This window comes from Rhipicephalus microplus, chromosome X, assembly GCF_043290135.1.
Source record: "Rhipicephalus microplus isolate Deutch F79 chromosome X, USDA_Rmic, whole genome shotgun sequence".
Lineage (NCBI taxonomy): Eukaryota > Metazoa > Arthropoda > Arachnida > Ixodida > Ixodidae > Rhipicephalus > Rhipicephalus microplus.
In genome coordinates this window covers 244,735,321-244,760,260 of record NC_134710.1, presented here as the reverse complement: position 1 = coordinate 244,760,260, position 24,940 = coordinate 244,735,321, and the positions used below count along the sequence as shown (strand labels likewise).

The window sequence follows — 24,940 nt, the reverse complement described above, 5'->3', positions numbered from 1 at the left end:
GTATATATATATATATATATATATATATATATATATATATATATATATATATCTGTGTATGTGCCGCTAGTTTCCTCTATGGATAATGGAGTTTGTATGCCCCTTAGTGCAAAAGAGGGGTGTCTAAACGAGCACTGTATGTATAAAATGATGTAAAGAGTTTTTTATAGTTTGAAGTTAATAAACTTCTCTTTGTATCAGTCCAACACTGCTACTGTAGTCCGGCTTTCATTTACTGGGTACAGGTTTGCCCAAATAAACAGTTCATTTGGCTCGCAGTGTGCTCCATTCGTCCGCGTCACGACCCCGTGACAATATGTATTGTCAGCGATGGACGAATGTTGGAGTTAAGGCACGGTTCGATTTTAAAGAATAAAACTGTATTGTACTAAAGTTTCAAGTGAATTGCCAGTGGTTACATGTAGAAGGAAACAGGATTCGTTGCTGGAGTTCGATTGGCTACGTCCAACGCCACTCGTATATCGGCTCGCTCTCTTCGCTGGCAATGCGTTGCTATGCATCACCAGCTCACGAGCTGACTTTTGTTCTTTTTGAATAATCGTTGAAGCAATGCTTCATGGCAACCGCGCCGAGTGGACGCGCTCAGGGCACAGAGTCCAGGTTTATGTAGTGTGGCGTTTCTTGTACGGGCGCAGAGACGCTGGCTGAGAATCAGGCTGTGTGAAGTCGAGTGGCGCTGACACGGCGCTCCCGAAAATTGCGCGCGGCGCACGTGTCGTTCAATGGCGATGGTTCCGTAACTTCTAGGAGCAGTTCCTTATATCTACGAAGCTGCTCCACGTTGACGATTTTTTGGTTGATCTTGCCCGGTGTTCGGGGTACTCTCTCGATCTCAGTCCCGTTCCTTCCAATAAGAGCCGTTATCTGGAACGGACCTTCATAGCGAGGAACTAATGCGCCTAGAGCGCTCAACTCGAGCAGGACAAGGTCCCCTGATGTTGACCTCGGAGCTCGCCGCTTCTCGCCGTATCGGACCGTTGTTTTGCGCGGACTCTCCTTTCCGTGCGTCCCTTCGCCGTCCAATTCGTGCAGTATATGAGACTCGTCGATGTCTCCCTCGACCGAGGCGAGGTTGAGCTCTCCTAGCAGTTTTGGCTCGTAGCCATGCATGAGTCGAAACGGTCTGTGGCCGCTGTGACGATGCTTCGTGGCGTTGATTGTTAGCGTCACTCGGGGTAGTTCCTTCTGCCATTTGTCCTTGTTCTTTAGCATCTTGCGTAGCACCTTCTTCAATGTACCGACCATTCGCTCAATCAGTTCGTTTGATTGTGGCCAGTACGGTGGGAAGTTCTGATGAGTTATTCCCAGTCTGTGATGGAATTGGTTCGTTTTCTTGTTCACAAATCCCTTGGAATGGTCCGTAATAATGACGCTGGGAACTCCAAATCCCAGAATCTACTGGTTTGTCATGAAGCCAAGATGGTGCGTCGACGAGGTGCTCGGTACGGTCACGGCATCAATGTATCTCGTTGCGTGATAAATACACACGAGGATGTGGTCTCCGTTCTCGTTTAGAGGACCCATGTGATCCAGGGATATCACTATGTTTGGCTTAGCAGGGATATTGTGTGGGTTGAGGCAACCTTCATTCCGTGTCTTGCGGGTGTTGATAGTTTGGCACGTGTGGCAGGAGTCAACATACTCGCGTATGTCCTTTCTCCTTGATGGCCACCAGTACTTTCACTGGGTCAGATCTCTTGTCTTCACGACGCCTAAGTGGCCGTTGTTGTGGAAAACGATCATCACACAGCTTCGGAGGGCAGCGGGAATGATCACCCTCTGACGAACCCGCCCTTCCTCGAGAAATTTCTTCCCCAGTATGTCTTTTTCGATCTCGTAATCTGAAGATTTGAGCTTGGCCTCCTCGCAAAATATTTTGCAATCAGTATCCCTCCCTATAAACTCGCGTATGCGACTGTGTTTGCTGATCACTACTGCGTAGCAGTGGAGGTCTCGGGTCAAAACTTTCCTGGTCTAAAGCTTCCGCAGATTATAACTGCCTCGAGAGCACGTCAGCAGAAGAGTTCTGGCGTCCTGGATTGTGTTTGACGTCCAAGGTGTACTCTGCTAAGCCGAGCGTCCACCTTGCAATTCTGTGGTTGCTGGCTCCCTTCTGAACAAGGTATGGCTTGCTGAAGTTGTCTGTGAACACTGTGAAATAAGGGCCTGTTCTCAGGTAGACCTAAAATTTCTCAATCATCGCCCAGTGGAGCGCCATGCACTCGACCATGTTAGAGTGTAGACCACGATCGTGCTCGTTTAGTGATCTGATGGCATACTCTATGATTCGCTTCTTTCCGTCTTGAGTTTGAGAAAGCACTGCACCCAGCCTCGTTTCCGAAGCGTCGACGAGAACATTAGTAAGGCAGTTTGGGCGGAAGCTTGTCAAAATTGGCGGGTTCTTTAGGGCGTGTTTTACGGCGTTGACGATTCCTTCGTGAGCGTCGGTCCGACGAGAGGAATGTCCTTCGCCGAAAGCTGCCGTAGCTTGTGCGTGACTTTAGCAAACTCCGGTATAAACTTTCCATAGTGGTTAGCTAACTGCAGGAAGGAGTACAGCTTCTTTGCGTTGTGATGCGGCTCGCACTTCTCGACAGCGGCAACTCTGCATTCGTCCAGTGCTCGTCCTTCGCCGAAGATCATGTAACCCAGGAAAGATGCTTTGTCTTGAATCACTTGGCATTTCCGTAGATCCACTAGCCGTTGATCACGACTCTCTTTAGTGCTTCGTTCAGCAAATCCAACACCTTCCTCACTGTTGTGGCTCCCTGCCCGACATCTTTTATACATGTAGATGTTTTAGGTAAGCTATCGAACGTGCGACGCACGACTCTTTGCATGGTCTGAGGGGCCTTGAAAAACTGAAAGGCCATTTGGAGGTATTCCTACTTTCTATATGGAGTGACAGTGCAGTCTTGTGGACATCGTACGGCTTCATTTGTATCGTCGAAAATACCGTTTTCACGTCCAACACAGTGAAGTAAGCCGATCTGTCACGCATGACAACGTCAATCACGTCTTTCATAACAGGCATGGGATAAGAAGGGTTGATGGTTTTCTCGTTGAGCTTGCGACAGTTGTGTACTCTTCTTTGTGGAGTTGTCGGGTGATGCGGTTGGTCGACGACTATCGTTGAAGCACCGTATTCGCTTTCGCTCAGCCTTATGATACCTTTGGGGAGGTAGTGATTCACCTGTTCATGGATGAAGTTGCGGTCAGCCGGTGAGCAACTGCATGGTCTCGATGACACGGGTATATCATCTCTGAGTTCGATGCTGTGTTCAGTGTGAGGACGCATGCCCAAAGTGTCGCCTTTGGAGGTAAACGCTGGGTGATGTATTAACAGATTTGAAAGAAGTTGTTCCATCTCTGCCTCTGTGGCATCTTTAATATCCTCCGTGTGGCATCTTTAAGTAGACTCGTGAAGTCTTCGTCGGGTGCGGGACATTTCGTGTTGAGACGCATGAACCCTTCGTCTTTGGAAACGATCTCACCCGGTTGCCGGCAGAATGTCGCGATAAGCGCTTCCACGGTGCGGTGTGGCGTGCCTTGTTTCGGGGGTGGCACTTTGAACGATGAAGGTTTTCTGGTGGGCTCGACTGGGACAATAGTCACATCGTTGGACATGTGAAACGCTACGTCGACGTTCACGACTCGTCACCAGCCCGATCCCAGAATCAGGTCGATGCCACTGGGCGGTTGTGTTACCGCGATGTCTTCGAGTCACACATTCGTGGTGCCCAGTGTAACATCAAGCGTCGCTGCGAGAGTCGGACGTATGCTACGGTTGAGAACTTGAATGTCTTCGCGCGATACCCATGCGTGCGTGAAAATGTCGTCAGTCGAAGTATTGGCATTCATGATAGATACGTTGGCGCCACTGTCAATGCACACGCGGACGGTTGGGTTGTTAGCATTACCAGACATTATTGGTATATGCCACCCGTCGATTGCAAAAAAAACTGTTCGCTTGCCTAAATGACGTAGTCCCTGTTCCGTGGCTGCTTTTGTCCCTCTTCGCTCGTTTCTCGTCCACTCCGATCGTTGCTGGCGTTTTCGGCTTGCTACAATCACGGAACAGGTGATCGATGTCGCTGCACTTAGAACACCATTTATCAGGGAGAGGCCGTGGGCGCGGAGCTTCCAAAAAATTTCTGCGCGAGTCGGCCATTGGCAAGTGGGCACAGCTGTTGGCTGGCACCCACTCGTTCAAACCCTGACCACGGCTTGTAGACGGAAGCGGCTTCTTATTATTCTCGGCACACACGGTCATGTGACGCGTCGTGTCGAGCAAAGCCGCTCTGTCAATAAGTTCAGTCACTGTGCCACACAGTTGTGCTGCCAGTGGGTTCGCCCATGTGTCGTCTTTGATGCCGCTGAGAATGAGGGAAATTCGTTTTTTCTCCGCCAAATGGTATGGCGTCTTGTTCAGAATGGCGTTCTTTGGGTACATGTACTCGACAATGGTCTCGTGGCTCTGAAGGCGGCTATGAAGGCAGTTTCAAGAACTCCTGCATTGTCAGCTTCCATTTGAATCGGGGAATTAACGCTTCCTTCCATTGCTCTCAGTTGTCATGCTGCAAGCCGTAGGAACTGTACCAATCCTCGCGGATTCCACCAGGAAGCTTGCTGCTGTCACCAATGTGAGCGATGGCGTCCAGTGGGCGAGCGCTACGATTGTCTCCACTTGTCTAATCCATTCGTGGGCACTTTGTTGCGGCGTCCCATCGAACAGGGTGATTGAGGATGACGTATTGCTTGTGGAATGAATCTGGATCGGGCTCGTCGTCGGTGTACATCTCGACAGCGTGTTGGTGAGCAGAACCTGCGTGTTCACAAGCGCTGCAACGATCTGGGCCATGGATGGTTCTCCCTCGTGCGTTGAAATGGTCGGCACGGCAAGGCGTGCCGCGTCTTGGTTGGTGCTGTCATTCAGTGACGGTAACCACGTCCAACCCGAGGACATCGTTGTGTTCGCAGAAACGGAAATGTGCAGCCCGTGGGTTGGAGTTGTCACCCGTTTCGTTGGAATTCAAACATTGTGACTTGCGTTGTATGCAGTCTCACGTTGTTCACTCGTAGTCGCATGGTTTAGCTGAACTCACAGACTGTTCGGTTCTGCACGAAGCCTCGCATTGTCGGCGGACAGCATCTCCAGGTGCGCCGGCCTGTCATCGTCGTAGGCAGCCTGCTCGTTCATTGACGAGTCTGTCGGCTCCAGAGCTTGGCGAGTGGTGTTGTAGATAAGTCGTGCGATCTCATCGTCCTTTCGTCCGGAACATAGTAGACTTCGTATATTCAGCTCGTCGACGAGTTGCTTTTTCATAGCGTTGGCCATCATGCTGCTATCTAGGGTCGTGAGCACACTTTCGATGATGCTCGCTTCTGAGTCCCGTGAAGATGTACGGCATGGTGTCGCTCATTCTCGGGGCGTAGTTTCCCCTTCCGCATGCAGCTTGGTCGATTCGTATGCTGTTGTCGGCTGCGCCATGTCAGCGATGGGCGAACGATGGAGTTGAGGCAGGGCTTCATTTTTAAGAAATCTGTATTGTACTAAAGTTACAAGTGAATCGGCAGTGGTTACATGTAGAAGGAAACGGGATTCGTTGCCGGTGCTCGATCGGCTACGTCCAACGCCACTCGTGTCTCGGCTCGCTCTCTTCGCTGGCGATGCGTTGCTACGCGTTCCCGGCACACGAGCTCACTTTTGTTCTTTTTGAATGATCGTCGAAGCAACGCTTCATGGAAACCACGCCGAGCGTACGTGCGCTCACGGCTCGGAGTCCACGTCTACGTAGTGCTTGTGCAGGCGCCGAGACGCTGCCGGGAAATCTGGCTGTGTGAAGTCGAGTGGCGCTGAACAATATATATATAAAGCCTACAACAGCACTAGAGCAGTGCGCTCGCGGTCCGTCACACGGCTTTTTTTTCCAACCTCATGCATTTTCTTTACAACGCGGAAAAATATCGTACAGAAAACAATTTGTACGGTGGTTTCTGAAAGTGTCCTACATCTCAGTGTTCATGCTTTGGGTTTCCAGTCCATAACTAAAAACTAAATAATGCAGAAATAATAAAAAATTATTATGGGGAGAAATAAAAAATAGCCTGAGTACCTACAGGCTAGTTGGAGTAGTACGCGTTTGGTTCAATTAGCCTCTGAAGTGTCTTTCATTTTCAAATACTTAGCTCAAGTTATCTGGGACACCGGCGCTGTACATATTTATATATATATATATATATATATATATATATATATATATATATATATATATATATTGCCACACGGTTTGCTTGGGTGAGATCGAAGAGTGAAAGAAGACAAAGACGATCTGTCTGAGCTGCTGCTTGGGTAGTCGACTAAACGAGCCCATTTTTATCAATTTTGTCGAGAGTAACGTGACAAGACTGGTGGAGGTGCGGGGTACAACGTCTCACGATCCACCCGATGTCCAAGACCCCGTCCAGCAGCCGGAACACAAGCCCTGCACTCGTGGACACTCCTGTTCATAGAGTAAGCCGCCGCAAACGAGGCCTACCGCCTGAGACACCAACCACTGACGCAGCGACTATGACTTCGACACAGGATCCCATGCAAGCTCCGACACCTTCCAAGCCAATCTACTGCACCGTCCAGAACCCGCTAAGGCCTAGCCGCTTTCACAGAGAGCAGCATGAAGATGTTGATGACTGGCTGAGTGAGTTCGAACGTGTCGCAGCGATCAATTACTGGGATGATGCCGCGAAGCTCCGGAACGTGTACACTTGCCTAAAAGACGGTGCCAAGACGTGGTTTTTGAACAGGGATGATGTTCTGACATCTTGGCGCGAGTTCCAGCGTCGCCTCCTGGAGACCTACAGGAGTCCCGACCACCGCGAATGGGCGGAGCGTGCACTACAATTACGCATCCAGATGCCCAACGAGACCGTCTCGATGTACGTTGAGGACATGACACGGCTTTTCAAGCGAGTGGATCCTGCTATGGCAGAAGAAAAAAAGTTGCGCCACCTCATGCGTGGTGTGAAGGAACAACTTTTTGCTGGTTTGGTGCGTAGTCCCCCTAAAAGTGTTGCTGAGTTCCTTACTGAAGCGGCAACAATGGAGCGAGTACTGCACCAACGGTCTGCTCTGTTTGACTGTCAAGTGAATGCTGCCTCAACTCCCGAAATTTTCGCCACCCCTGAGAGCAAGAGCCCCGAATGGATTCGCGAGATCATTCGATCTGTCGTCCGGGAAGAAATGGAAAAGATGTACGGGACAAGGCAAATCGATGTTGGTTTTATCACCAGTGTTATCCGCGACGAGGTCCAGCAGGTGTTGCACGCCCATCGTTTTCCGCCCACGTCAGTTGATCCGGAAACGGCTCCTGTGTCTACTGGCAGCCGCCGTTGTACGTACGCAGAAGCCTTGCGACCTGCCACTCCTCTTTTGGGTCAAGGAGTCCCGATCCAGCCAGTGCCACACGTCCCGATCCACACAGTGCCGCACGTCCCGATCCAGACAATGCCATACGTCCCGATCCAGACAATGATGCCGTCAGTCGCGATTCAGTCAGCGCACGCTGATTTGGACATCGATAGTCGCCGTGCACCGACGCGCAAGTCTGATCTCTGGCTTACGCCAGACAGACGACCCCTCTGCTATCATTGCGGTGAGGCTGGTCACATTTACCGCGAATGCCCATACCGGCAACTTGGACTGCGCGGATTTTCCGTCCATTCCCCTCGTCCGCGAATTGGTCAAAGGCCAAGGGATATCGAAGAGTATCTCGCGCAACACCGTGCACCCTTTACACGACAGCAATCGCGGTCACCATCTCCGAGGAGACCCGCAGCCACTGGGCCACGTTTCGGGGGGATGGAACGGGAACGCTCCCCGAGCCCTTGTCAGGAAAACTGAAGGCAGCGGCTTTCGGGGGCAAGGTCGCTAGGACTCAAAGTGCGGAAGACCTCCCATCGACGCTTGCAGGCAACGCCGAAGGCATTTCGTCAGAGAATAATTGCAGTGCCGAAGAAACGCCGACATCCACATCTGAACCTAGTGACCGCGTGTCACTCGACATACCTGTGCTGGTTGACGGTCTTCAGGTCAGTGCATTGGTAGACACTGGTGCAGACTATTCGATCATCAGCGGAAGGCCGGCGAAAGATCTCAGGAAAGTTATCACGCCGTGGAATGGAACGCCAACTCGAACAGCTGGAGGACACGTTGTAACACCGCTGGGTCGCTGTACCGCAAGAGTGAAAATTCGTGCCTCAACATTTGTGCTCAGCCGCCTCGTTCTTCGCGACTGTTCGCGTCAGCTGATTATCGGCATGGACTTCCTTCGGGAATACGGTGCCATCATAAATCTCCGTGAGCGCATCGTGACCTTCTCGACTCAAGGCGCAACAGATCGAGATGCTGATAACTGCCGTAGACCTGCGCTGCGTGTTGCTGACGACAAACTGACGCTGCCACCTCGAGCAACTGTTCCCATCGAAGTCACTTGTGAAGACTTCCAAGACGGCGACGTGGTGGCTGAAAGCAACTTATCACTTCTGCTGCTCCAAGGTGTATGCGCTGCCCGAAGTGTTGTGCGCGTCCGTGACGGACAGTCAACGGTACTAGCTACGAACTTCAATTATGAGCACCGGTATCTTTTCCGCGGAAGCACCCTAGCTTATGGAGACCCTGTTGCCGACGTAACGGAATGCTTCGCGTCCGAGGAAACGCATGAGAATGAGGAATTTCTAGACCGCATCGACATTAATTCGACGCTGTCAGACGAGAGAAAGGCTGCACTTTATGACCTTTTAAGGGAGTTTCGATCTTGCTTCGCCTCTTCTTCTAAAGTCCGTCAAACACACCTCACGGAGCATCGAATTATTATCGACGATGACATCCGCCCCATCCGGCAGCAGCCTTATCGCGTTTCTGCCAAAGAACGCGAGGCTATTCAGACACAAGTAAAAGAGATGCTCGATGACGCGATTATTCAACCATCCAGCAGCACTTGGTACTCGTCAGTCGTTCTAGTAAAGAAAAAAGACGGAACACTGCGATTCTGTATTGACTACAGGAAGCTTAATAGCGTCACAAAAAAGGACGTCTACCCGCTTCCACGGGTCGACGACTCCCTCGACAGGTTACGACATGCGAAGTATTTTTCGTCCATCGATCTAAAGAGTGGCTATTGGCGAAATGAAGTGGATGAACGAGACCGAGAAAAAACTGCGTTTGTGACTCCAGAAGGACTTTACGAATTCCGAGTTCTTCCCTTCGGCCTCTGTTCTGCACCAGCCACTTTTCAGAGGATGATGGACACAGCTCTCGCTGGCTTAAAGTGGCAAAGCTGCCTTGTCTACCTCGATGATGTGATCATCTTTTCCGAGAGCTTTGTAGAACATCTGAAGCGTCTGAGAAAGTTTCTGGAAGCCATTCGCACAGCTGAACTCACACTGAAACCCCAAAAATGCCATTTCGGCTATGAAGAGCTGAAATTTCTGGGACATGTCATTAGTGCGGATGGAGTGCGGCCTGATCCAGACAAAACTGCTGCTGTCGCCGCCTTCCCTGTTCCATCAGATAAAAGAGCAGTACGCCGTTTCCTCGGCTTATGCGCGTATTATCGCCGATTTATCGCCAACTTCTCGAAGATAGCTGAACCTCTTACGCGACTCACCCGAGATGACGTACCCTTTACTTGGGGCGCAGAACAAGATACAGCGTTCCCAGAGTTACGGCACAGAATGCAAACAGCCCCTGTTCTTGCCCATTTTGACGGCGATGCTGCTACAGAAATTCATACAGATGCCAGCAACGTCGGGCTTGGCGCTGTCCTTGTACAACAACACAGCGGCGTTGAGCATGTGATAGCTTACGCCAGTCGTACTCTTTCTCGAGCCGAGACCAACTATTCTACGTCAGAAAAAGAATGCCTCGCAGTCGTGTGGGCGACGACCAAATTTCGGCCTTACCTCTAAGGTCGTCCCTTCAAAGTGGTGACTAACCACCACTCGCTCTGCTGGCTGGCAAATCTCAGAGATCCATCCAGCCGTCTCGCACGGTGGAGTTTGCGTTTGCAGGAGTTTGATATTACGATTGTGTACAGGTCAGGGCGCAAACACGAATAGTCCAACGCCCTTTCTCGAGCACCTGTGGGGAACGCTGTCAGGGGCTCCGAAGATGAAGATGCCTTTCTCGGAGCAGTTAGCGACTCCGAATTTATGTCAAAGCAGCGGACAGACGACGAATTACGCCCAGTCATTGATTGCCTGGAAGGCCGCAACTCTCAGGTTCCTCAACACATTGCTTGCGAACTGTCCTTTTTTTGTCTAAGAAGAGGCATTCTTTAAAAGAAAAACGCCCGTGCTAGCGACAAAGCCTTCCTACTCGTTGTTCCTACCGACATGCGTGATGAGATCCTCCTTGCGTGCCACGACGAGCCCACGTCAGGACATTTGGGCTATTTGTGAACTCTCGCCCGAGTACGCCAACAATATTGCTGGCCGCGACTATTAACTAGTGTACATCGATATGTGAAAGGCTGCCGTGAGTGCCAGCGCCGCAAGACTCCGCCTGTGAAACCCACCGGCCTACTCCAGCAGATCGCACCACCACGGACACCGTTTGACCTTGTGGGAATGGACCTTGTCGGGCCCTTCCCTTTGTCGTCCTCTGGGAACAAATGGATTATAGTTGCGACAGATTATCTTACGCGTTATGCTGAAACAAAAGCGTTACCCCGTGACACGGCCTCTGAAGTCGTGCAGTTCTTCGTGCACCAAATCGTCCTACGGCATGGTGCCCCGTCATGCATGATTACGGACAGAGGGACGTCGTTTACAGCACGAATGATGGAGGACATTTTTAAACTGAGCTGCACAAGTCATCAAAAAACAACGGCTTATCATCCGCAATCCAATGGACTGACAGAGAGGCTTAACAAGACCATAGGGGACATGCTGTCAATGTACGTGGACGTACAACACAAAACCTGGGACGAGATTTTTCCATACATCACGTTTGCTTACAATACGGCAACGCAAGAAACAACGCGATTTCCGCCTTTCCGACTTGTTTACGGACGCAACGTGCGAACCATGCTCAATGCTATGCTTCCGTGCGACCAAAGCAATGAACTTGCTCAAGATACTGAGCAATACACTCAATACGCCGAAGAAGCTCGTCAGCTAGCTCCAGTCACCAACAATAGGCAGACGCACTACGTTACAACCTCCGCCATCGAAATGTCACCTACCACCTTGGGGACCGAGTGTGGGTGTGGATTCCTGTCCGGCGACCAGGCTTATCCGAAAAACTCCTAAGCCGTCATTTTTGACCGTACAAGGTTGTTAGACGAGTCATAGATGTTACCTACGAGGTATTTCCGGACGGCGCAGCGTCTTCTCGTCGACAGCTTCGGCCCGAAACCGTGCATGTCGTTCGGCTGAAGCCCTACTTCACACAGTAGCCTTTGTGGTTTTACGTGCTACGGCATGCCATGACTTTGCGTTGCTGCTGCTGTTTGTGTTCTCCAGTGTTTTTATGCCTTTTCTTTTTGCGCTTGGCGCAAGCGTTGGCGAAACTTCCTCATTTGCGCGGCGAGTAGTGGCACTCTCCCTCTTTTGGTTCTCTATATCTGCGTGTGTATACCTTCATTTTTTTTATTTACGAGCATCGAGTCGATGCTTTCAAAGGGGGGGACTATGCCACATGGTTTGCTTCGGTGAGATCGAAGAGTAAAAGAAGACAAAGACGATCTCTCTGTGCCGCTGCTTGGGTAGTCGACTAAACGAGCCCATTTTTATCTAGTTTGTCGAGTGTAACGTGACAATATATATATATATATATATATATATATATATATATATATATATATATATATATATATTGTAACAGACTAGAAAAAGGTCGAGCGATTCGACGGGCTTCTTCCGCGAGGCACAGGGTGTTTGATACAGAGTCGTCATTGTGTAGAATGAAGGGTAAGAAAGTGTCTCGAGGGCTTAGTGGCAACCTGGCGTACAACAGATAAAATGGGCTGAAGTTCGTTGTTTCATGTTTTGTCGTGTTGTACGCGTACGTGATAAAAGGCAGCACTTCATCCCAGTTCTTGTAATTGGAAGAAACGTACATGGCAAGCATGTTGGTCAGCGTTCTGTTTGTCCGTTCAACGAGGCCATTCGTCTGTGGGTGATACGGTGTGGAATGACGGAACTGTGTCGTGCAGATGCGTAGTAATTCTTCAGCGGCATCGGCAGTGAACTGGCGGCCACGGTCGCTGATAATAACACGCGGTGGGCCATGGCGAAGGACCACGGAGTGAAGCAAGAAGTCCTCCACGGATGCAGCGGTAGAAGAGGGAATAGCTGGGGTTTCGGCATACCGCGTGAGATGATCTACGCAGACGATTATCCAACGCTTCTTATTGTTAGATAACGGAAATGGACCCATAATGTCAATTCCTACTTGTTCAAGAGGTGTACTGGGTGGTGTTAACGGCTGAAGGGGACCTGGTGTAGCGGTGGCCGGGCGCTTGTGACGTTGGCAAGTCTCGCAGCTAGTGACGTAACGCTTCGTCGTTTCGTACATCTTGGGCCAGTAAAAGCGTTCCTGCGTGCGGTTCAGCGTTCTAATGAAGCCGAAGTGACCGGACGTCGCATCGTCATGCATGGCACGTAGAACATCGAAGCGAAGGCTCTCGGGGACAACTAAAAAAAACGTGCTCTAGGTCAGGAGTAGTTAGTTTTATAGAGCAACTTGTCTCGGACAGTAAAGCGACCGCTGTGTTGGGAGGCACGTGCGGCGGCAAAAAGAGGATCCAAGTTGAGATCATTGCGTTGTTCTCTCTGGAAATCAGCCGCGTTGGGGAACGTGCTTGTAACAGCAGCAAGGCAGTCGTCAAAATTCTCAGCATCGCAGTCAGTAGTCGCAAGAGGAATCAGGGAAAGGCAGTCTGCGTCAGCGTGACGACGACCACTCTTGTACGACACCGTAAAGTCGTATTCCTGAAGTCACAGCGCCCAACGTGCGAGGCGGCCAGAGGGGTCACGCAAACCAACCAGCCAGCATAACGAATGGTGATCGGTAATTATCTTAAATGGCCTCTTGTAAAGATAACAACGAAACTTCTGTACAGCGAAAACAGCTGCCAGACATTCCTGTTCCGTAACTGTGTAATTGCGTTCTGATTTGCTCAGGCAACGGCTGGCATATGCCACGACATCCTCTGCACCATTGTGGCGTCGTACAAGCACCGCGCCTACACCGATACCACTAGCGTCCGTGTGGACCTCAGTCGGGCAAGATGGATCGAAGTGACGCAACAGTGGTGCTGACGTTAGTACAAACTTAAGTTGTGCGAATGTGGCGTCACACTCTGGTGTCCAGTTGAAGGCTACATCCTGTCGCAAGACGTTTGTTAGCGGATACACGATCTCCGCAAATCGTGGAACAAAACGACGTAAATATGAGCATAGGCCGACAATTGAGCGAAATTCTCGTGCGGACTGCGGTGATTTAAAAGAGCTCACTGCTTCTATCTTGCGAGGATCAGGTCTGACGCCATCCTTGTCGACCAAGTGCCCCAGCACGAGAGTTTGGCGTTCGCCAAAGCGACATTTTTTTAGAATTCAGAACCAGCCCGGCTTTTTCGATGCAGTCGAGAACAAGACTGAGACGGTTGTTATGTTCTTCAAACGTACGGCCAAAGATCACAACATCGTCTAGGTAGCACATGCATATCTCCCATTTTAGACCACGTAATACTGTGTCCATAAATCTTTCAAAGGTGGCTGGAGCATTACAAAGGACAAAAGTCATGACATTAAATTCAAATAGGCCATTCGGAGTTATGAAAGCAGTCTTTTCTTCGTCGCCGGGTTCCATAGGTATTTGCCAATAACCTGACCGCAAATCAAGCGTTGAAAAATAGGAAGCGGCATGCAAGCAATCTATGACGTCATCAATCTGTGGTAAGGGATATACATCTTTCTTCGTCACAGTGTTTAGACGCCTGTAATCTACGCAGAATCTCCAGGAAGCATCCTTTTTCCTGACAAGAATTACCGGGGCTGCCCACGGGCTGGATGACTCTTGCACGACCTCTTTGTTCAGCATGTCCTTTACTTGTTCGGCGATAACTTTGCGCTCAGAGGATGACACTCGGTAGGGCTTTTGGCGGATGGGGTGTGCAGAGCCAGTGTCTATTCTGTGACGAGCGCGGGACGAGGGTAACTGAAGGGGTGCATCTCTATGTTTGAAGTCGAAAGCAGCAACATGCCGGGAAAGGACCTGCACCAGCGCTTGCTGTTCCGTCGTACTGAGAGTCTTGCTGATCATAGCGAGCATTAGATCTTCATTATGGGGAATATCACAAGCAGAGGAAGAGGTGGGGAGGTCCGTAGCTATTGCTGCTATCGAGTTGCATCAGGCTTCATTAAAGAGAGCTATCTTCATCCCGCGAGGAAGCACAACCGGCGTGGCAGAACAGTTCAGCGCCCACAATGTTGCTACTCCTTTTGTCATGCACACAACAGAACAAGGCACAAGTATGTCCTTCTTAAAACAGTTCTTGCGTAGAGGCCCCACTACGAGGTCAACACAAGCATCATCAACCGCCGTGGAAGAGACTCGAACGGGTGTCAGGCACCAAGATGGTGCTATCACTTCATCAATCACACTAAGTGTGTTCCTGTCTTCGCCACGGTAGTCTTCTTCGGAAAGCGACGGTAGAAACGAATTGTTTAGTGATATTTCCCCACTACCACAGTCAACGGAAGCACCGCATTGCTCCAGGAAATTGATACCAAGAATGACATCGTGCGAACAACGAGATAGAACCAGAAATTCTGATACAAATACTTTTCCAGCCAATGAAACACTGACAGCACATACACCAAGAGGATTAAGCCACTCGCCGCCTACACCACGAAAGGTGATTGTATCGTCCCATGAAAACATAACGTTGCAACCTAAGCGGTTTCTGAAGGGTAGGCTCATCACAGACACAGTCGCCCCAGTGTCAACTAACGCCATCGTCGGTATTCCATCAATCAACACATTCACTTTGTTTTTGATCATAACAATAGGCAGAGGTATATCTTGAAAAGACCGTCCGGCGACCTCACCTCCATTGGTCGCGGATGCTAGTTTCCCGGCGGCGCAGAAGAACGACGCAGAGGAGACGGCGAGCGACGAGGACGGTTGGATGGTGGTGTCAAACTCCGCTCGGATGCTGGCGAATAACTGCGTCTGGTCTCGCGCGAAAAACGGTCCCTTGGAAACAAGTCGGTTGTCCGCAGGTCATATGAAGCACTCACTGGGTCTTGGTGGTGAAGACATGGCTGGTGTCCTTCGTGATTGGCGGCGTTGTTGGCGGCAATACCGAGCAATATGCTCAGTAAAACCACAGTTGTAGCACACTGGAGGGTCACGGTTTATACCATATTCATTGGAACGAATCCTCGGCCGCTGCTGTCGGCGAGGAAGTTCGTTATCACGCAAAGAACGGGTTTCTGCCACTCTCTGGAATTCATTGTATTCGTTGTAAGTCACATCTTGGTAGTAGGGTTGGTACTCTCCTTGCCGCAGCGGGACGTAGTCCGGCTGAGAGCCCTGAGTATAAGAATGTGGCTGTGCTCGTCGTGATCGTGCGTCATAGGCAGGGCCTCTATCGTATAGACGTGGCTGATACTGAGGTGTGGCATCAGAATCTTCAAAGCCCTCCGCCACTCGGTGCGAGGAGAATGAAGCAACGTTTCGCTCGAACTCTGGTGGCTGATAGGGGGGATGAGTGCTTGGGTGGTTTGCCACTTGCGCGTACAGGCCGAGTTCTTCACGTACTATCTGCCGGATTGTTGTTCCAAGATCAAGCGCCTGGTTGCTGTCTATGCTTGCGATGGTCGTCACATTGGGTAGCCTGCCAAACTTTGGCGTGATGTTCGTCGTCTTTAAATGCTCGAAATTGCGGCAATGACGAATGACATCGGTGACAGATGTCGAGGTGTCTTTCGCGATGAGGAAACCGTAAACATCCTCGGCGATTCCTTTTAGAATGTGCCCGACTTTGTTTTCCTCAGACATTCCGGAGTCAATGGTCCTACATAGCTTTATGACTTCCTCAATGTAGGTCGTGCAAGTTTCACCTGGCACTTGAGCGCGTTGCATTAGCGTCTGTCCTGCTCTTTTCTTTATCGTTGTTGGGTCGCCGAAACGCTCTTTGATTTCAGAAAGAAATCTGTCCCACGTCGTTAGCGTTTCCTCCCGATTCTCGTACCACATTAATGCAGTATCCGTCAGAAAGAACGCGACGTACAAAAGCTGAGAAGCGGCATCCCATCTGTTAGCGGCGCTCACCCGTTTGTAATGGATGAGCCAAGCCTCGACTGGTCTGCCGGCAAAGGGACGAGCATCTCTCAGTTGTGGAGCCGAACTGGTCGGCGCAGAAGTCGAGAGGGGTCGCTGTTGATTTGTGTTGTGGGACATGTCCAGCCCAGATGGATTCGGTGGAAGTCCAGCAGCGCGACGGCTCCGTCGAAGAACTTGCGGTTCACCTTCCGTCTTCGGGTGTCGATTATCCAGCACCTCCACCACAACTGTAACAGCGAGCTGTGATAAGATGGTTTTATTTACAGGAGGTGAACGATGCTCATTTGCGGCAGCACACTGCGATCGTGCCAAGACTCTTCGTCTTCCTCTGCTTCTCTTCTTTACCTTTTTCTAGTCTGTTACAATATATATATATATATATATATATATATATATATATATATATCGCAAGAGTGTCTTCTTCAAGTAGCAGTCAATACACAAGAGAGCTTCTGCACTAGTGCTGGTTCTTTCTGTTATTATATAGTTACTGCCTCCGTTTAAAACGTGTTTCAGAGGTGGGGAAATTCATATAGTTGGTGCTTGCTTGGTTTTTTTATTTACTTCCCCACCTGTGCTATCTGATTGTGCTTTTACTACACGCAAGAGAGATTTTGTGAGCGTTTTTGCTCGAAATCTAGTAGCGACAGTCTAAGCGAATGTCTGCCGAAACCGTTGTCTCTTTCTCAGCCTAACTTCCTCAGCGTTGACACGCACTGCTGCCCAGATTTTACATCGTATCATGATTGAAGTCACCTCTCATTCTATGGCGTGTCGGCGGCCTATATATAACGACATAGTTGTTTTGTTTTTGTTACTTTTGGAGTACTCGATCATGCAACAGTTTGGTGAAGCCAAGCTTGCAACCGCAGCTGTTGCGCCTGCCAACTCCCACTGCGTTCTTTTCGAAGTGAAATCTGGGGCCATGTCGCGTATAGTGACGTCGGTGTGGCGCAACGATTGACGAAGCTACCGGGAAGATGGAGCGCTATATATGAAAATTAAAGGCGCCCAAGCCTGTTTGCGGGCTTCGGGAGCTCGTCTTGGCGCTCGTTCGTAAACTACACACCACTTGCAACAATGTTAACTGCTATGCAATAACTACACGTTAACCGTTGCTGTTTACATGCATACTTTGTTTAGTAAAGTATGAGAGATACGGCTCGCACCCTCTTTATTTAAACGCAATACGGACTTACCCACCAAGAAAATCGCCACCGACCTTTGAGGTAGAGATGATGGATAGCAGACTAGCTCATCTGATTGAAGCCAAGCATGCACTGCTCTCCGATGGAAGGCACATAAATCGAACCGAATCCTAAAAAGAAAAAAATCTCGGAGTTCGACAACACTATCAAGGATCGCTGTCAAATCCTCTGCAAGCAACGATGGGACGAGTCCCGTGACTCAATCGATGGCCAGATGCGTAATGGCAAGTCCCTGCGCTTGCTCAAACATTTTCTCAATGAGGACAATGCAAGGTCGAATCAGAGCACCGCCGCGGTGGTGTAGTGGCTAAGGTACGCGGCTGCTGACCCGCAGGTCACGGGATCGAATCTCGGCTGCAGCGGCTGCATCGCCGATGGAGAGGTTTGGGTGCACGTTAAAGAACCCCAGGTGGTCGATATTGCCGGAGGCCTCCACTACGGCGTCTCTCAATCATATGGTGGTTTTGGGACGTTAAACATCATCTGCTGCGTCTGCCCGGCCCGTCCGGAGTTGAACGAAAACTTCACGATGGTGGAACCCAGGCAAGTAATTTTTGCACTTAATTACAAGTCCACGCCAGGTCCCGATGGCATCACCAATAAGATGCTGTAGAGTCTTGGTGGTGGTTTAGTCGAATAACTCACAGAGATGATTAGCGAGACGTGGAGAAATGGCAACGTTCCAGAAAACTGGAAGATCGCCATGACCGTCCTGATCCCTAAATCAGGCAAAACTCTGAATAATAATAAGCTGCGACCAATCTCTCTTATTTTCTGCGTTGGGAAAGTGGCGGAGCGCGTCGTCCTTAACCAATTAAGTCGATATCTGGAAGACAACGTCTATACGCACAACATGGCTGGCTTTTCAGCGGGGCTTGTCGACGCAGGATGCCATGAAGTTGATCAAGCATCCAATAATTGACATCAGTACCAGGGAGCCAGGGTCTTGCTCGGAGTCGACCTCGAGAAGGCGTTCGACAGTGCTCTCCACTCCTGCATCCTGGCTTCGCCACGGATGTCGAGCTATGCCCCAAACTGTATAACTACGTCCGTTTGTTCTTGAACGGAAGGAAAGCGAAACTGCGGATTGGTGGCTATGTCTCTAAGGAGATGCTGCTGAGCCCGCAGGGTAAACCGCAAAGCTCGGTCATTTTGTCCATCTGTTCAACATCTGCATGGTCGGCCTTTCGAGAAAACTGGTTCAAGTCAAAACTTTCAGCCACAATATTCACGCCGACGACATCACGATCTCGTGCACCGGAGGTAGTGAAGGGCAAGTATAAAGTGTCATGCAAGAAGGCGTAGGCGTAACACAACAGTACCTCCTGCCTACTGGACTCAGGTGTTCCCCGACGAAGTCCGAACTCCTGCTTTGAAAAAAGGGGGCAGTCCCAAGGGTTGGACGCTGGTCTCTGAAAGTGACATTCACCTGTTCACGTGGAGTGGTGACCACATTCCCAGGGTCGACACCATTAGAGTCCTAGGTATGTTTATCGAATCACGGGGCGGCAATGGCACTGCGTTGCGCAAGATCACTGCAAAAACTGAGAAATCTTTTCGCCTCCTTCGAAGAGTCACGAACAGATGTCAGGCTTAATCGACGTAGCGTGTTTTGAAACTTAGGACAAGGGAAGGACAGAAGCGCTCCCTTCTGTCCCTTCCCTTGTCCTATGTTTCAAAACGCGCTACGTCGATTAATTATGTCTTACCAACATGCCCAACTTTATACTCTAGATGTCAGGGTATCAAGGAGGACAACCTGCTTTGGCTAATCAACGCCTTTGTGCTGCTTCTGTTCACTTACATGGTGGCCATGCACAACTGGCCAGCGCAGTGCGTGAAAAGCTCAATGCCCTCATTCAAAAAATCGTCTAGAGAGCCCTCGGGCTGCACGTCAGAACGCACATGGAGGACCTCCTTCGGCTTGGTATACGCAACATCATGGAGGAGATAGGCGAGGCTCAGGAACGGGCCTAGCTATTTCGGATCTCTACCACACAGGCCGAAACGCGGATTCTAAAAGAACGCGAACTCGCCCCCGGTAAGAATTTGTCTGGTAACACATAATTACCCAGAGAAATAAGGGAGAATCATCGACTGTGCGTCGATTCAGATGATGGACCCCGATGTGGTCGAGCAAGCGGCCATTGCACTCGCCATGGAAGACAGTCAGAAAGACAGCATGTATAGCGACTACAAAACAGCCGTCAGGGCATTTCAGAAAGGCCGGGTAGCGCGGCAGGTAGTTCATATTCTTAGAGGCGTTATGAACAGTGACAGCGCCAGACACAGCATCTTCTGGTTCCCTGCTCACGTCGATGCTATTAAGTGGGTTCCTCTGAACCTTAACGAGTATGCCCACGCGGCTGCGCGTGGCTTTACTGACGGCGCTGCCTTCGGATAGAGTGACTTTGCTCTTTGACACAAGGACGTGCCTAGCACGCACATTCAGATAACAAAATTCTTTTAAAAAAGAGAAGGCTCTTCCCGCCACCAAGCTAAATATTAGACTGCAGGTGGTCACACTCAGACGTCTGCAAACCAACTCTTACCCTAAGCCTGCGTTCCATAGTAGTATCTATCCAGAAATTTACACGAATAGTTCTTGCACGGCATGTGTCGGGGTTGCTGCTTTGTCTCATGTGCTTTGGGAGTGCGACTCGCTGGGCCCGACGTTCAACAAGCAAGAGTGGGACACACTCTTGCGGAGATCCGTCTTCAAAGACCAAATCCTGACCGTGCAGCGTGCCCGTGATTGAGCCGGCAGGTTAGACTTGTCGGTTCCGTTGTAGGATTAGTCGGGTGCGCGTTTTGTCAAGTTTTGATGTACCAAATAATATTTTCTTCATTCACTCACTGACTCACTCACTAATTCTAAAGCATTAGCTCACTTGTATATCACGCTTTCATAAAGCCTTCTTTAGGAATGATTTGCAGGGTACCATCGATGGCTGCTTGAATAACAAAGTGAAACATCCTAATTTAGAAAAGATATTTTCCCGATAAAATTGCGGGTGCCACAAACATGTACGAAACAATAGGATTGGTTTGAACACACAGAGTCTATACAGTATTAAGCGATAGGGTGCAGTACTTTCTATGTTTCATCCACGTTGCGTATAATTGTAAGCGAAAATAAGGGTCCTCTGACTATTTGCAAAGAAGTGTGTTCTTATAAATTGCGCGTAATCAGTTTGATGCCCAACATTACCTCTTGATAGTAAGTATACGCATGCTCGTGTTGCGCGAAAAATGCTCGTTTAGTCATTTCTTTTCTTTCATTGCACCCAGAAGAGTAAAAGACACGCTGGAGCTCATCTACTTCCGGCCCTTCACGCATGCTGGCCCGTACATTGCCGGAGTCATGTGCGGCTACGTAGCATCACAGTACAAAAACGTCACAATAAAGCCGGTAAGTCCCGCATGCTACAGTATTCTAACAAGACCTACTCAACCACAAATTTTCATGTGACTGTGAGACTTCGCCGCTGCTCAAGCATCAAGTTCCACACTCACTGGCAATTATAGCTGTCACATGTATTCATTATAAGACTGGATGTTGTGCTTTGTAGCTTTATTTTGATATTAGGTTCTGGGATTGGCCACCTCGGCCGGCGAGCTGCTCTTTCGTTCATCTTCATTCTACTTTCCTCTCGTATTTACTACACCACTCTATGACTTGAAATAAAGACTCGTATGCTTTTCTGATCTTCGTTATCTCTTAGCTTCATATCATTTAGCCTAACAAAAAGAAAAAAATACATGTCATTGGAATCGGTATAACACGAAACTGAAACGTGCTTTCTCAGGTGTAGTTGACAACGTATTGCGCATTGTTTCGCCACGAGAGCGAGGGAAAGAAAGCTACAGCATAAATTTTAATCTCGTGTTTATAGATGTCGTGTGGCTGAAAGCACTTCCTCACATGACTGTAAATCTGATTCAGTATATTTTCTATTACGTTGTATAAATACTAGCCGAAAACTACGATTCTAGATAATGTGGTCGATTAGAAAAAATAACATAAGCTCTAAAAAGCATGTTTCGTGATATCCACATTTGAAGTTGAGTATTTGGATTATTTCAAAAGTATACAAGGAGCTAGGAGTGAATTGACGGATCTGTTCAATAGGCACCAGCCAGATACTGTTGTGCCGCTGCCTTGGTGGTCGACCGGCAATAGTCGTTATCAACGTAAAGTGACACTTCGAAGCGGCGTCAACACAGTAGTTGTACGGTGAATTCTGCAGGGTCGTCGGCTGGTTCGCCAAAAAACCTTTAGACACGCCTGACCGATACTCTGCCCCAAAGGGGCGATATCTGCGTGCCTTCGGCCGTCAAACAACACCAAACAATTAACCGAGCGTCTGGCCTACGTTCACGAGGACGTTTCCCACATTCATTGGTGCATTTGTGTCTTCGTGGCCTGCCCGGGAGCTAGCAGCTATTGATGAGTCAAATGTGAACCTTGCCACACCGATGGATCGAATCTGCGCGTGGGATTTCTCGTCATCACACTATGCTAAATGTGCCATGCTGTCGCATAAGAGTAATGTGTGTACTTCTCCTGACCGTACAATGAACTGGGCGTGTTTTTCCCCCTTTGCTTGGTTCAAAGGGGGATGGTGTTTGACTTTACCTCCTCGGGGCCGGAGAAGAAGTCGACAATCTCATTGGAGTATCCGTTGCAAAGATATATAATACTAGAGTAATTTGGTGGCTGTCAATTTCACTAAAACTAAATATCAGTAAAGGTGCACTTTTCATCTTTTCTATAGCAGATTCAATTTCAATTTCAGTATTATATAATCCAGAACCTATTCCACAAGTAGATTCAGTCAAGTACTTAAGAATTATTTTTAATGAAAAGCTTAGGTGGAGCCCACACATAAAATATATTGCAGCAAAGGTGCAATGGGCTTTAGGTTTATTACACAGGCTAATAACAGAAAATACGGGCTGCACCGAGACAAGATGCTAATAGCATATAAAACGTACATGAACCAATATTGGAATTCGGGTTCCTATTGTTTTCGGGGGCAGCTGGTTATTAAGTGAAACCTCAAATAATGTTAGAGCGAGAAGCTCTGTGAATATTTCTGGGACTTCACAGGTTCGTGACGATCGATGTAATGTATGAAGAAGCGCGCTTGCCAACACTCCTTTATTGATTTCGCATCCTAACAGTTCAAACCTTCTTAAAGCTTTACAGCTTACCTTCTCAAAGATCAGAGTACGTACGCCTTTATCAGTGACCCTGACTTCTTGTTTCTTGCTCAATGGCCGCAATTTCGTACAACTCAGATATTTTTTGCTAAAAAGATCCTGGATTGCATAAATCTAGACATTAAAACGGTAACTGAAACTAATTCCTCGACCCTCAATATTAAGATAGAGTATGATGAAATCTTCCCCCCACAAGCCAAAGTTGCAAATACTTAGATTTTGAACAATAGATTAAAATATTACCTGGTACATGCAGACTCACATAATATAAGAGCACAGATGCTTCTGTCAGCAATGAAAAGGCAGGCTTAAGAATAGCCTCTGATTTCCATGGCTGGCCTTTTTCAGTGGGGCTTTCATATTTCACTCCTATATTTGAAGTCAAGCTAGAATCATTATTTTAGCAATTACCGAAACCAAGGAAATCATTTTTACAGATTCACTTTCGGTGTGTGTAGCTCTGACAACGTCAGAACAACCTAGAGCCCTCGATTCGTTGCGCACATTAGCACCGTTGATACTAAAACTCCTGAAATTAGTGTGGGTCTAAGTTCACAGTCGGTTACAAATAAATGAGCAGGCAGATGCTTTGGCGCGAAAAATATTTGATGGACCAGTAATATCAGTACTTCCTGGGTTAGAATACCTAGCAGGGGTTCGATAAGGAAAAGTCACTATTTTTACAGATAGCTTAGAAAATATTACAAAAGAGACAAATTTTCAGTCGAAAAAACTTCAAGCTATCTCCAGAATCCTGTGCCATGTCTCCTTATCAAATTTTTATTTACAGAAAGCTAGTCCGACTCTCCCCCCCCCCCCTATGTCCGTTCTGAGAAGAATCAGAAACTATTGAACATTATTTTGTATTATGTCGTAACTACGCAGTAATTATGAAAATACTACTAGCTATTTCGTTTGTGAAGCTAGGTTTAAGTTTAAGCACAGAAACTGTTCTAAATTTTGGTGACTTTGTTTTGGGATAATGCCAGAGAGATGTATTTGATGCGGTGAGTAATTTCATTCAATACAATAAACGTATTTACACATAATGCGCACTTTAAAAATACTCAATAAACGGAGTCAGGAGGTAGTTTTTAGAATGTGAATAAATATGAGACATACATCCCTGTAAGGTCACGCTCGGCGTAACATCCCCCGCCCCCTTCCTTCTTGGTAACATGTCTTCCCGAGAAACGGAACCGGCTCAGCGGGGCAATCCCTTCCGCGCTCGCTTGACGCGTTCCCGAGAAACGGCGCCCTGCAGCCTCTTCTGCCTACCCTTCTCCTTCCATGAAACTGCCTGGCCGGTGTCGACGAGGGCCACGGGCAACGAGGCCGGGGGGATAAATGGAGAGCCCGGGAAAAGACGTTTTTTTTTTTGCTGCTGGTAAAGCTTGCCAGCTAGACACCAGCACCATTGCAGGTCATACTTTTGCTGACATCTCTGCATTGTAATTTGTTTTGTACAAATTTTATTTGTAAAACGTCCAGCGGTGAAGGCGTGTTCCTCCAGGGAAAAGTTACGAAGACGGTGGTGATCATCCTCGCGATGCAAGGAACTAGGCTTTGCTTCGCCACGAGAAATCTGCTCTGAACCATATACTGAGTTTGGACGAAAGTTCACTATGCCAAATCAATCGGGTTTGGCAAACTCGATTGTCTGGTTGGCTCTCAAAATCAAGTGAAAGTTATTACTTAGTCACTACTTTCTCTTTTCTCACACTCTGAATTTTTTGATAATGCCTTCCTTCCTGCACATCTTTTTCTCTGGTAAGCGATAGTGAAGTTTCGGTCCGTACGATACTATATGTTTTCTTGGCCAACCCTCCCGAGTGCGTATGTGCCACGGATTTCAGGCTACAAACTAACAAAGTGTCTTGGTCGCAATTGTTTCCCTTGCTAAAAATATCTCAAGGCTCATAGGCAATTCCCGGGATTGACCGCGTTGTATGCGAATCCATTGTTGGATATGATGATAATGATGATACCCCTTACCATGGCTCATACCCACTTATGGCGACTGGCCAAGAATAATCCGTAGAAAACATTTAGGCATTTCATATATTGTATATTGATAAAAACAAAGATAACGTACTTAAAACAGAAAAAAGTGCTAGAAATCTTACACTCT

General features: G+C 48.6%; 1 protein-coding gene across 2 annotated transcripts in view; it reads left to right on the top strand.

The window, feature by feature from the left end:
* LOC119162279 (nose resistant to fluoxetine protein 6) overlaps positions 1 to 24,940 on the top strand; it is a 193,860-nt gene that overhangs the window by 70,415 nt on the left and 98,505 nt on the right. For both annotated transcript variants that reach the window (XM_075878888.1, XM_075878889.1), the window contains exon 12: positions 20,875 to 20,995. In XM_075878888.1, the coding sequence (XP_075735003.1) occupies positions 20,875 to 20,995 (121 nt within the window). The remainder of the gene's footprint in view (positions 1 to 20,874; positions 20,996 to 24,940) is intronic.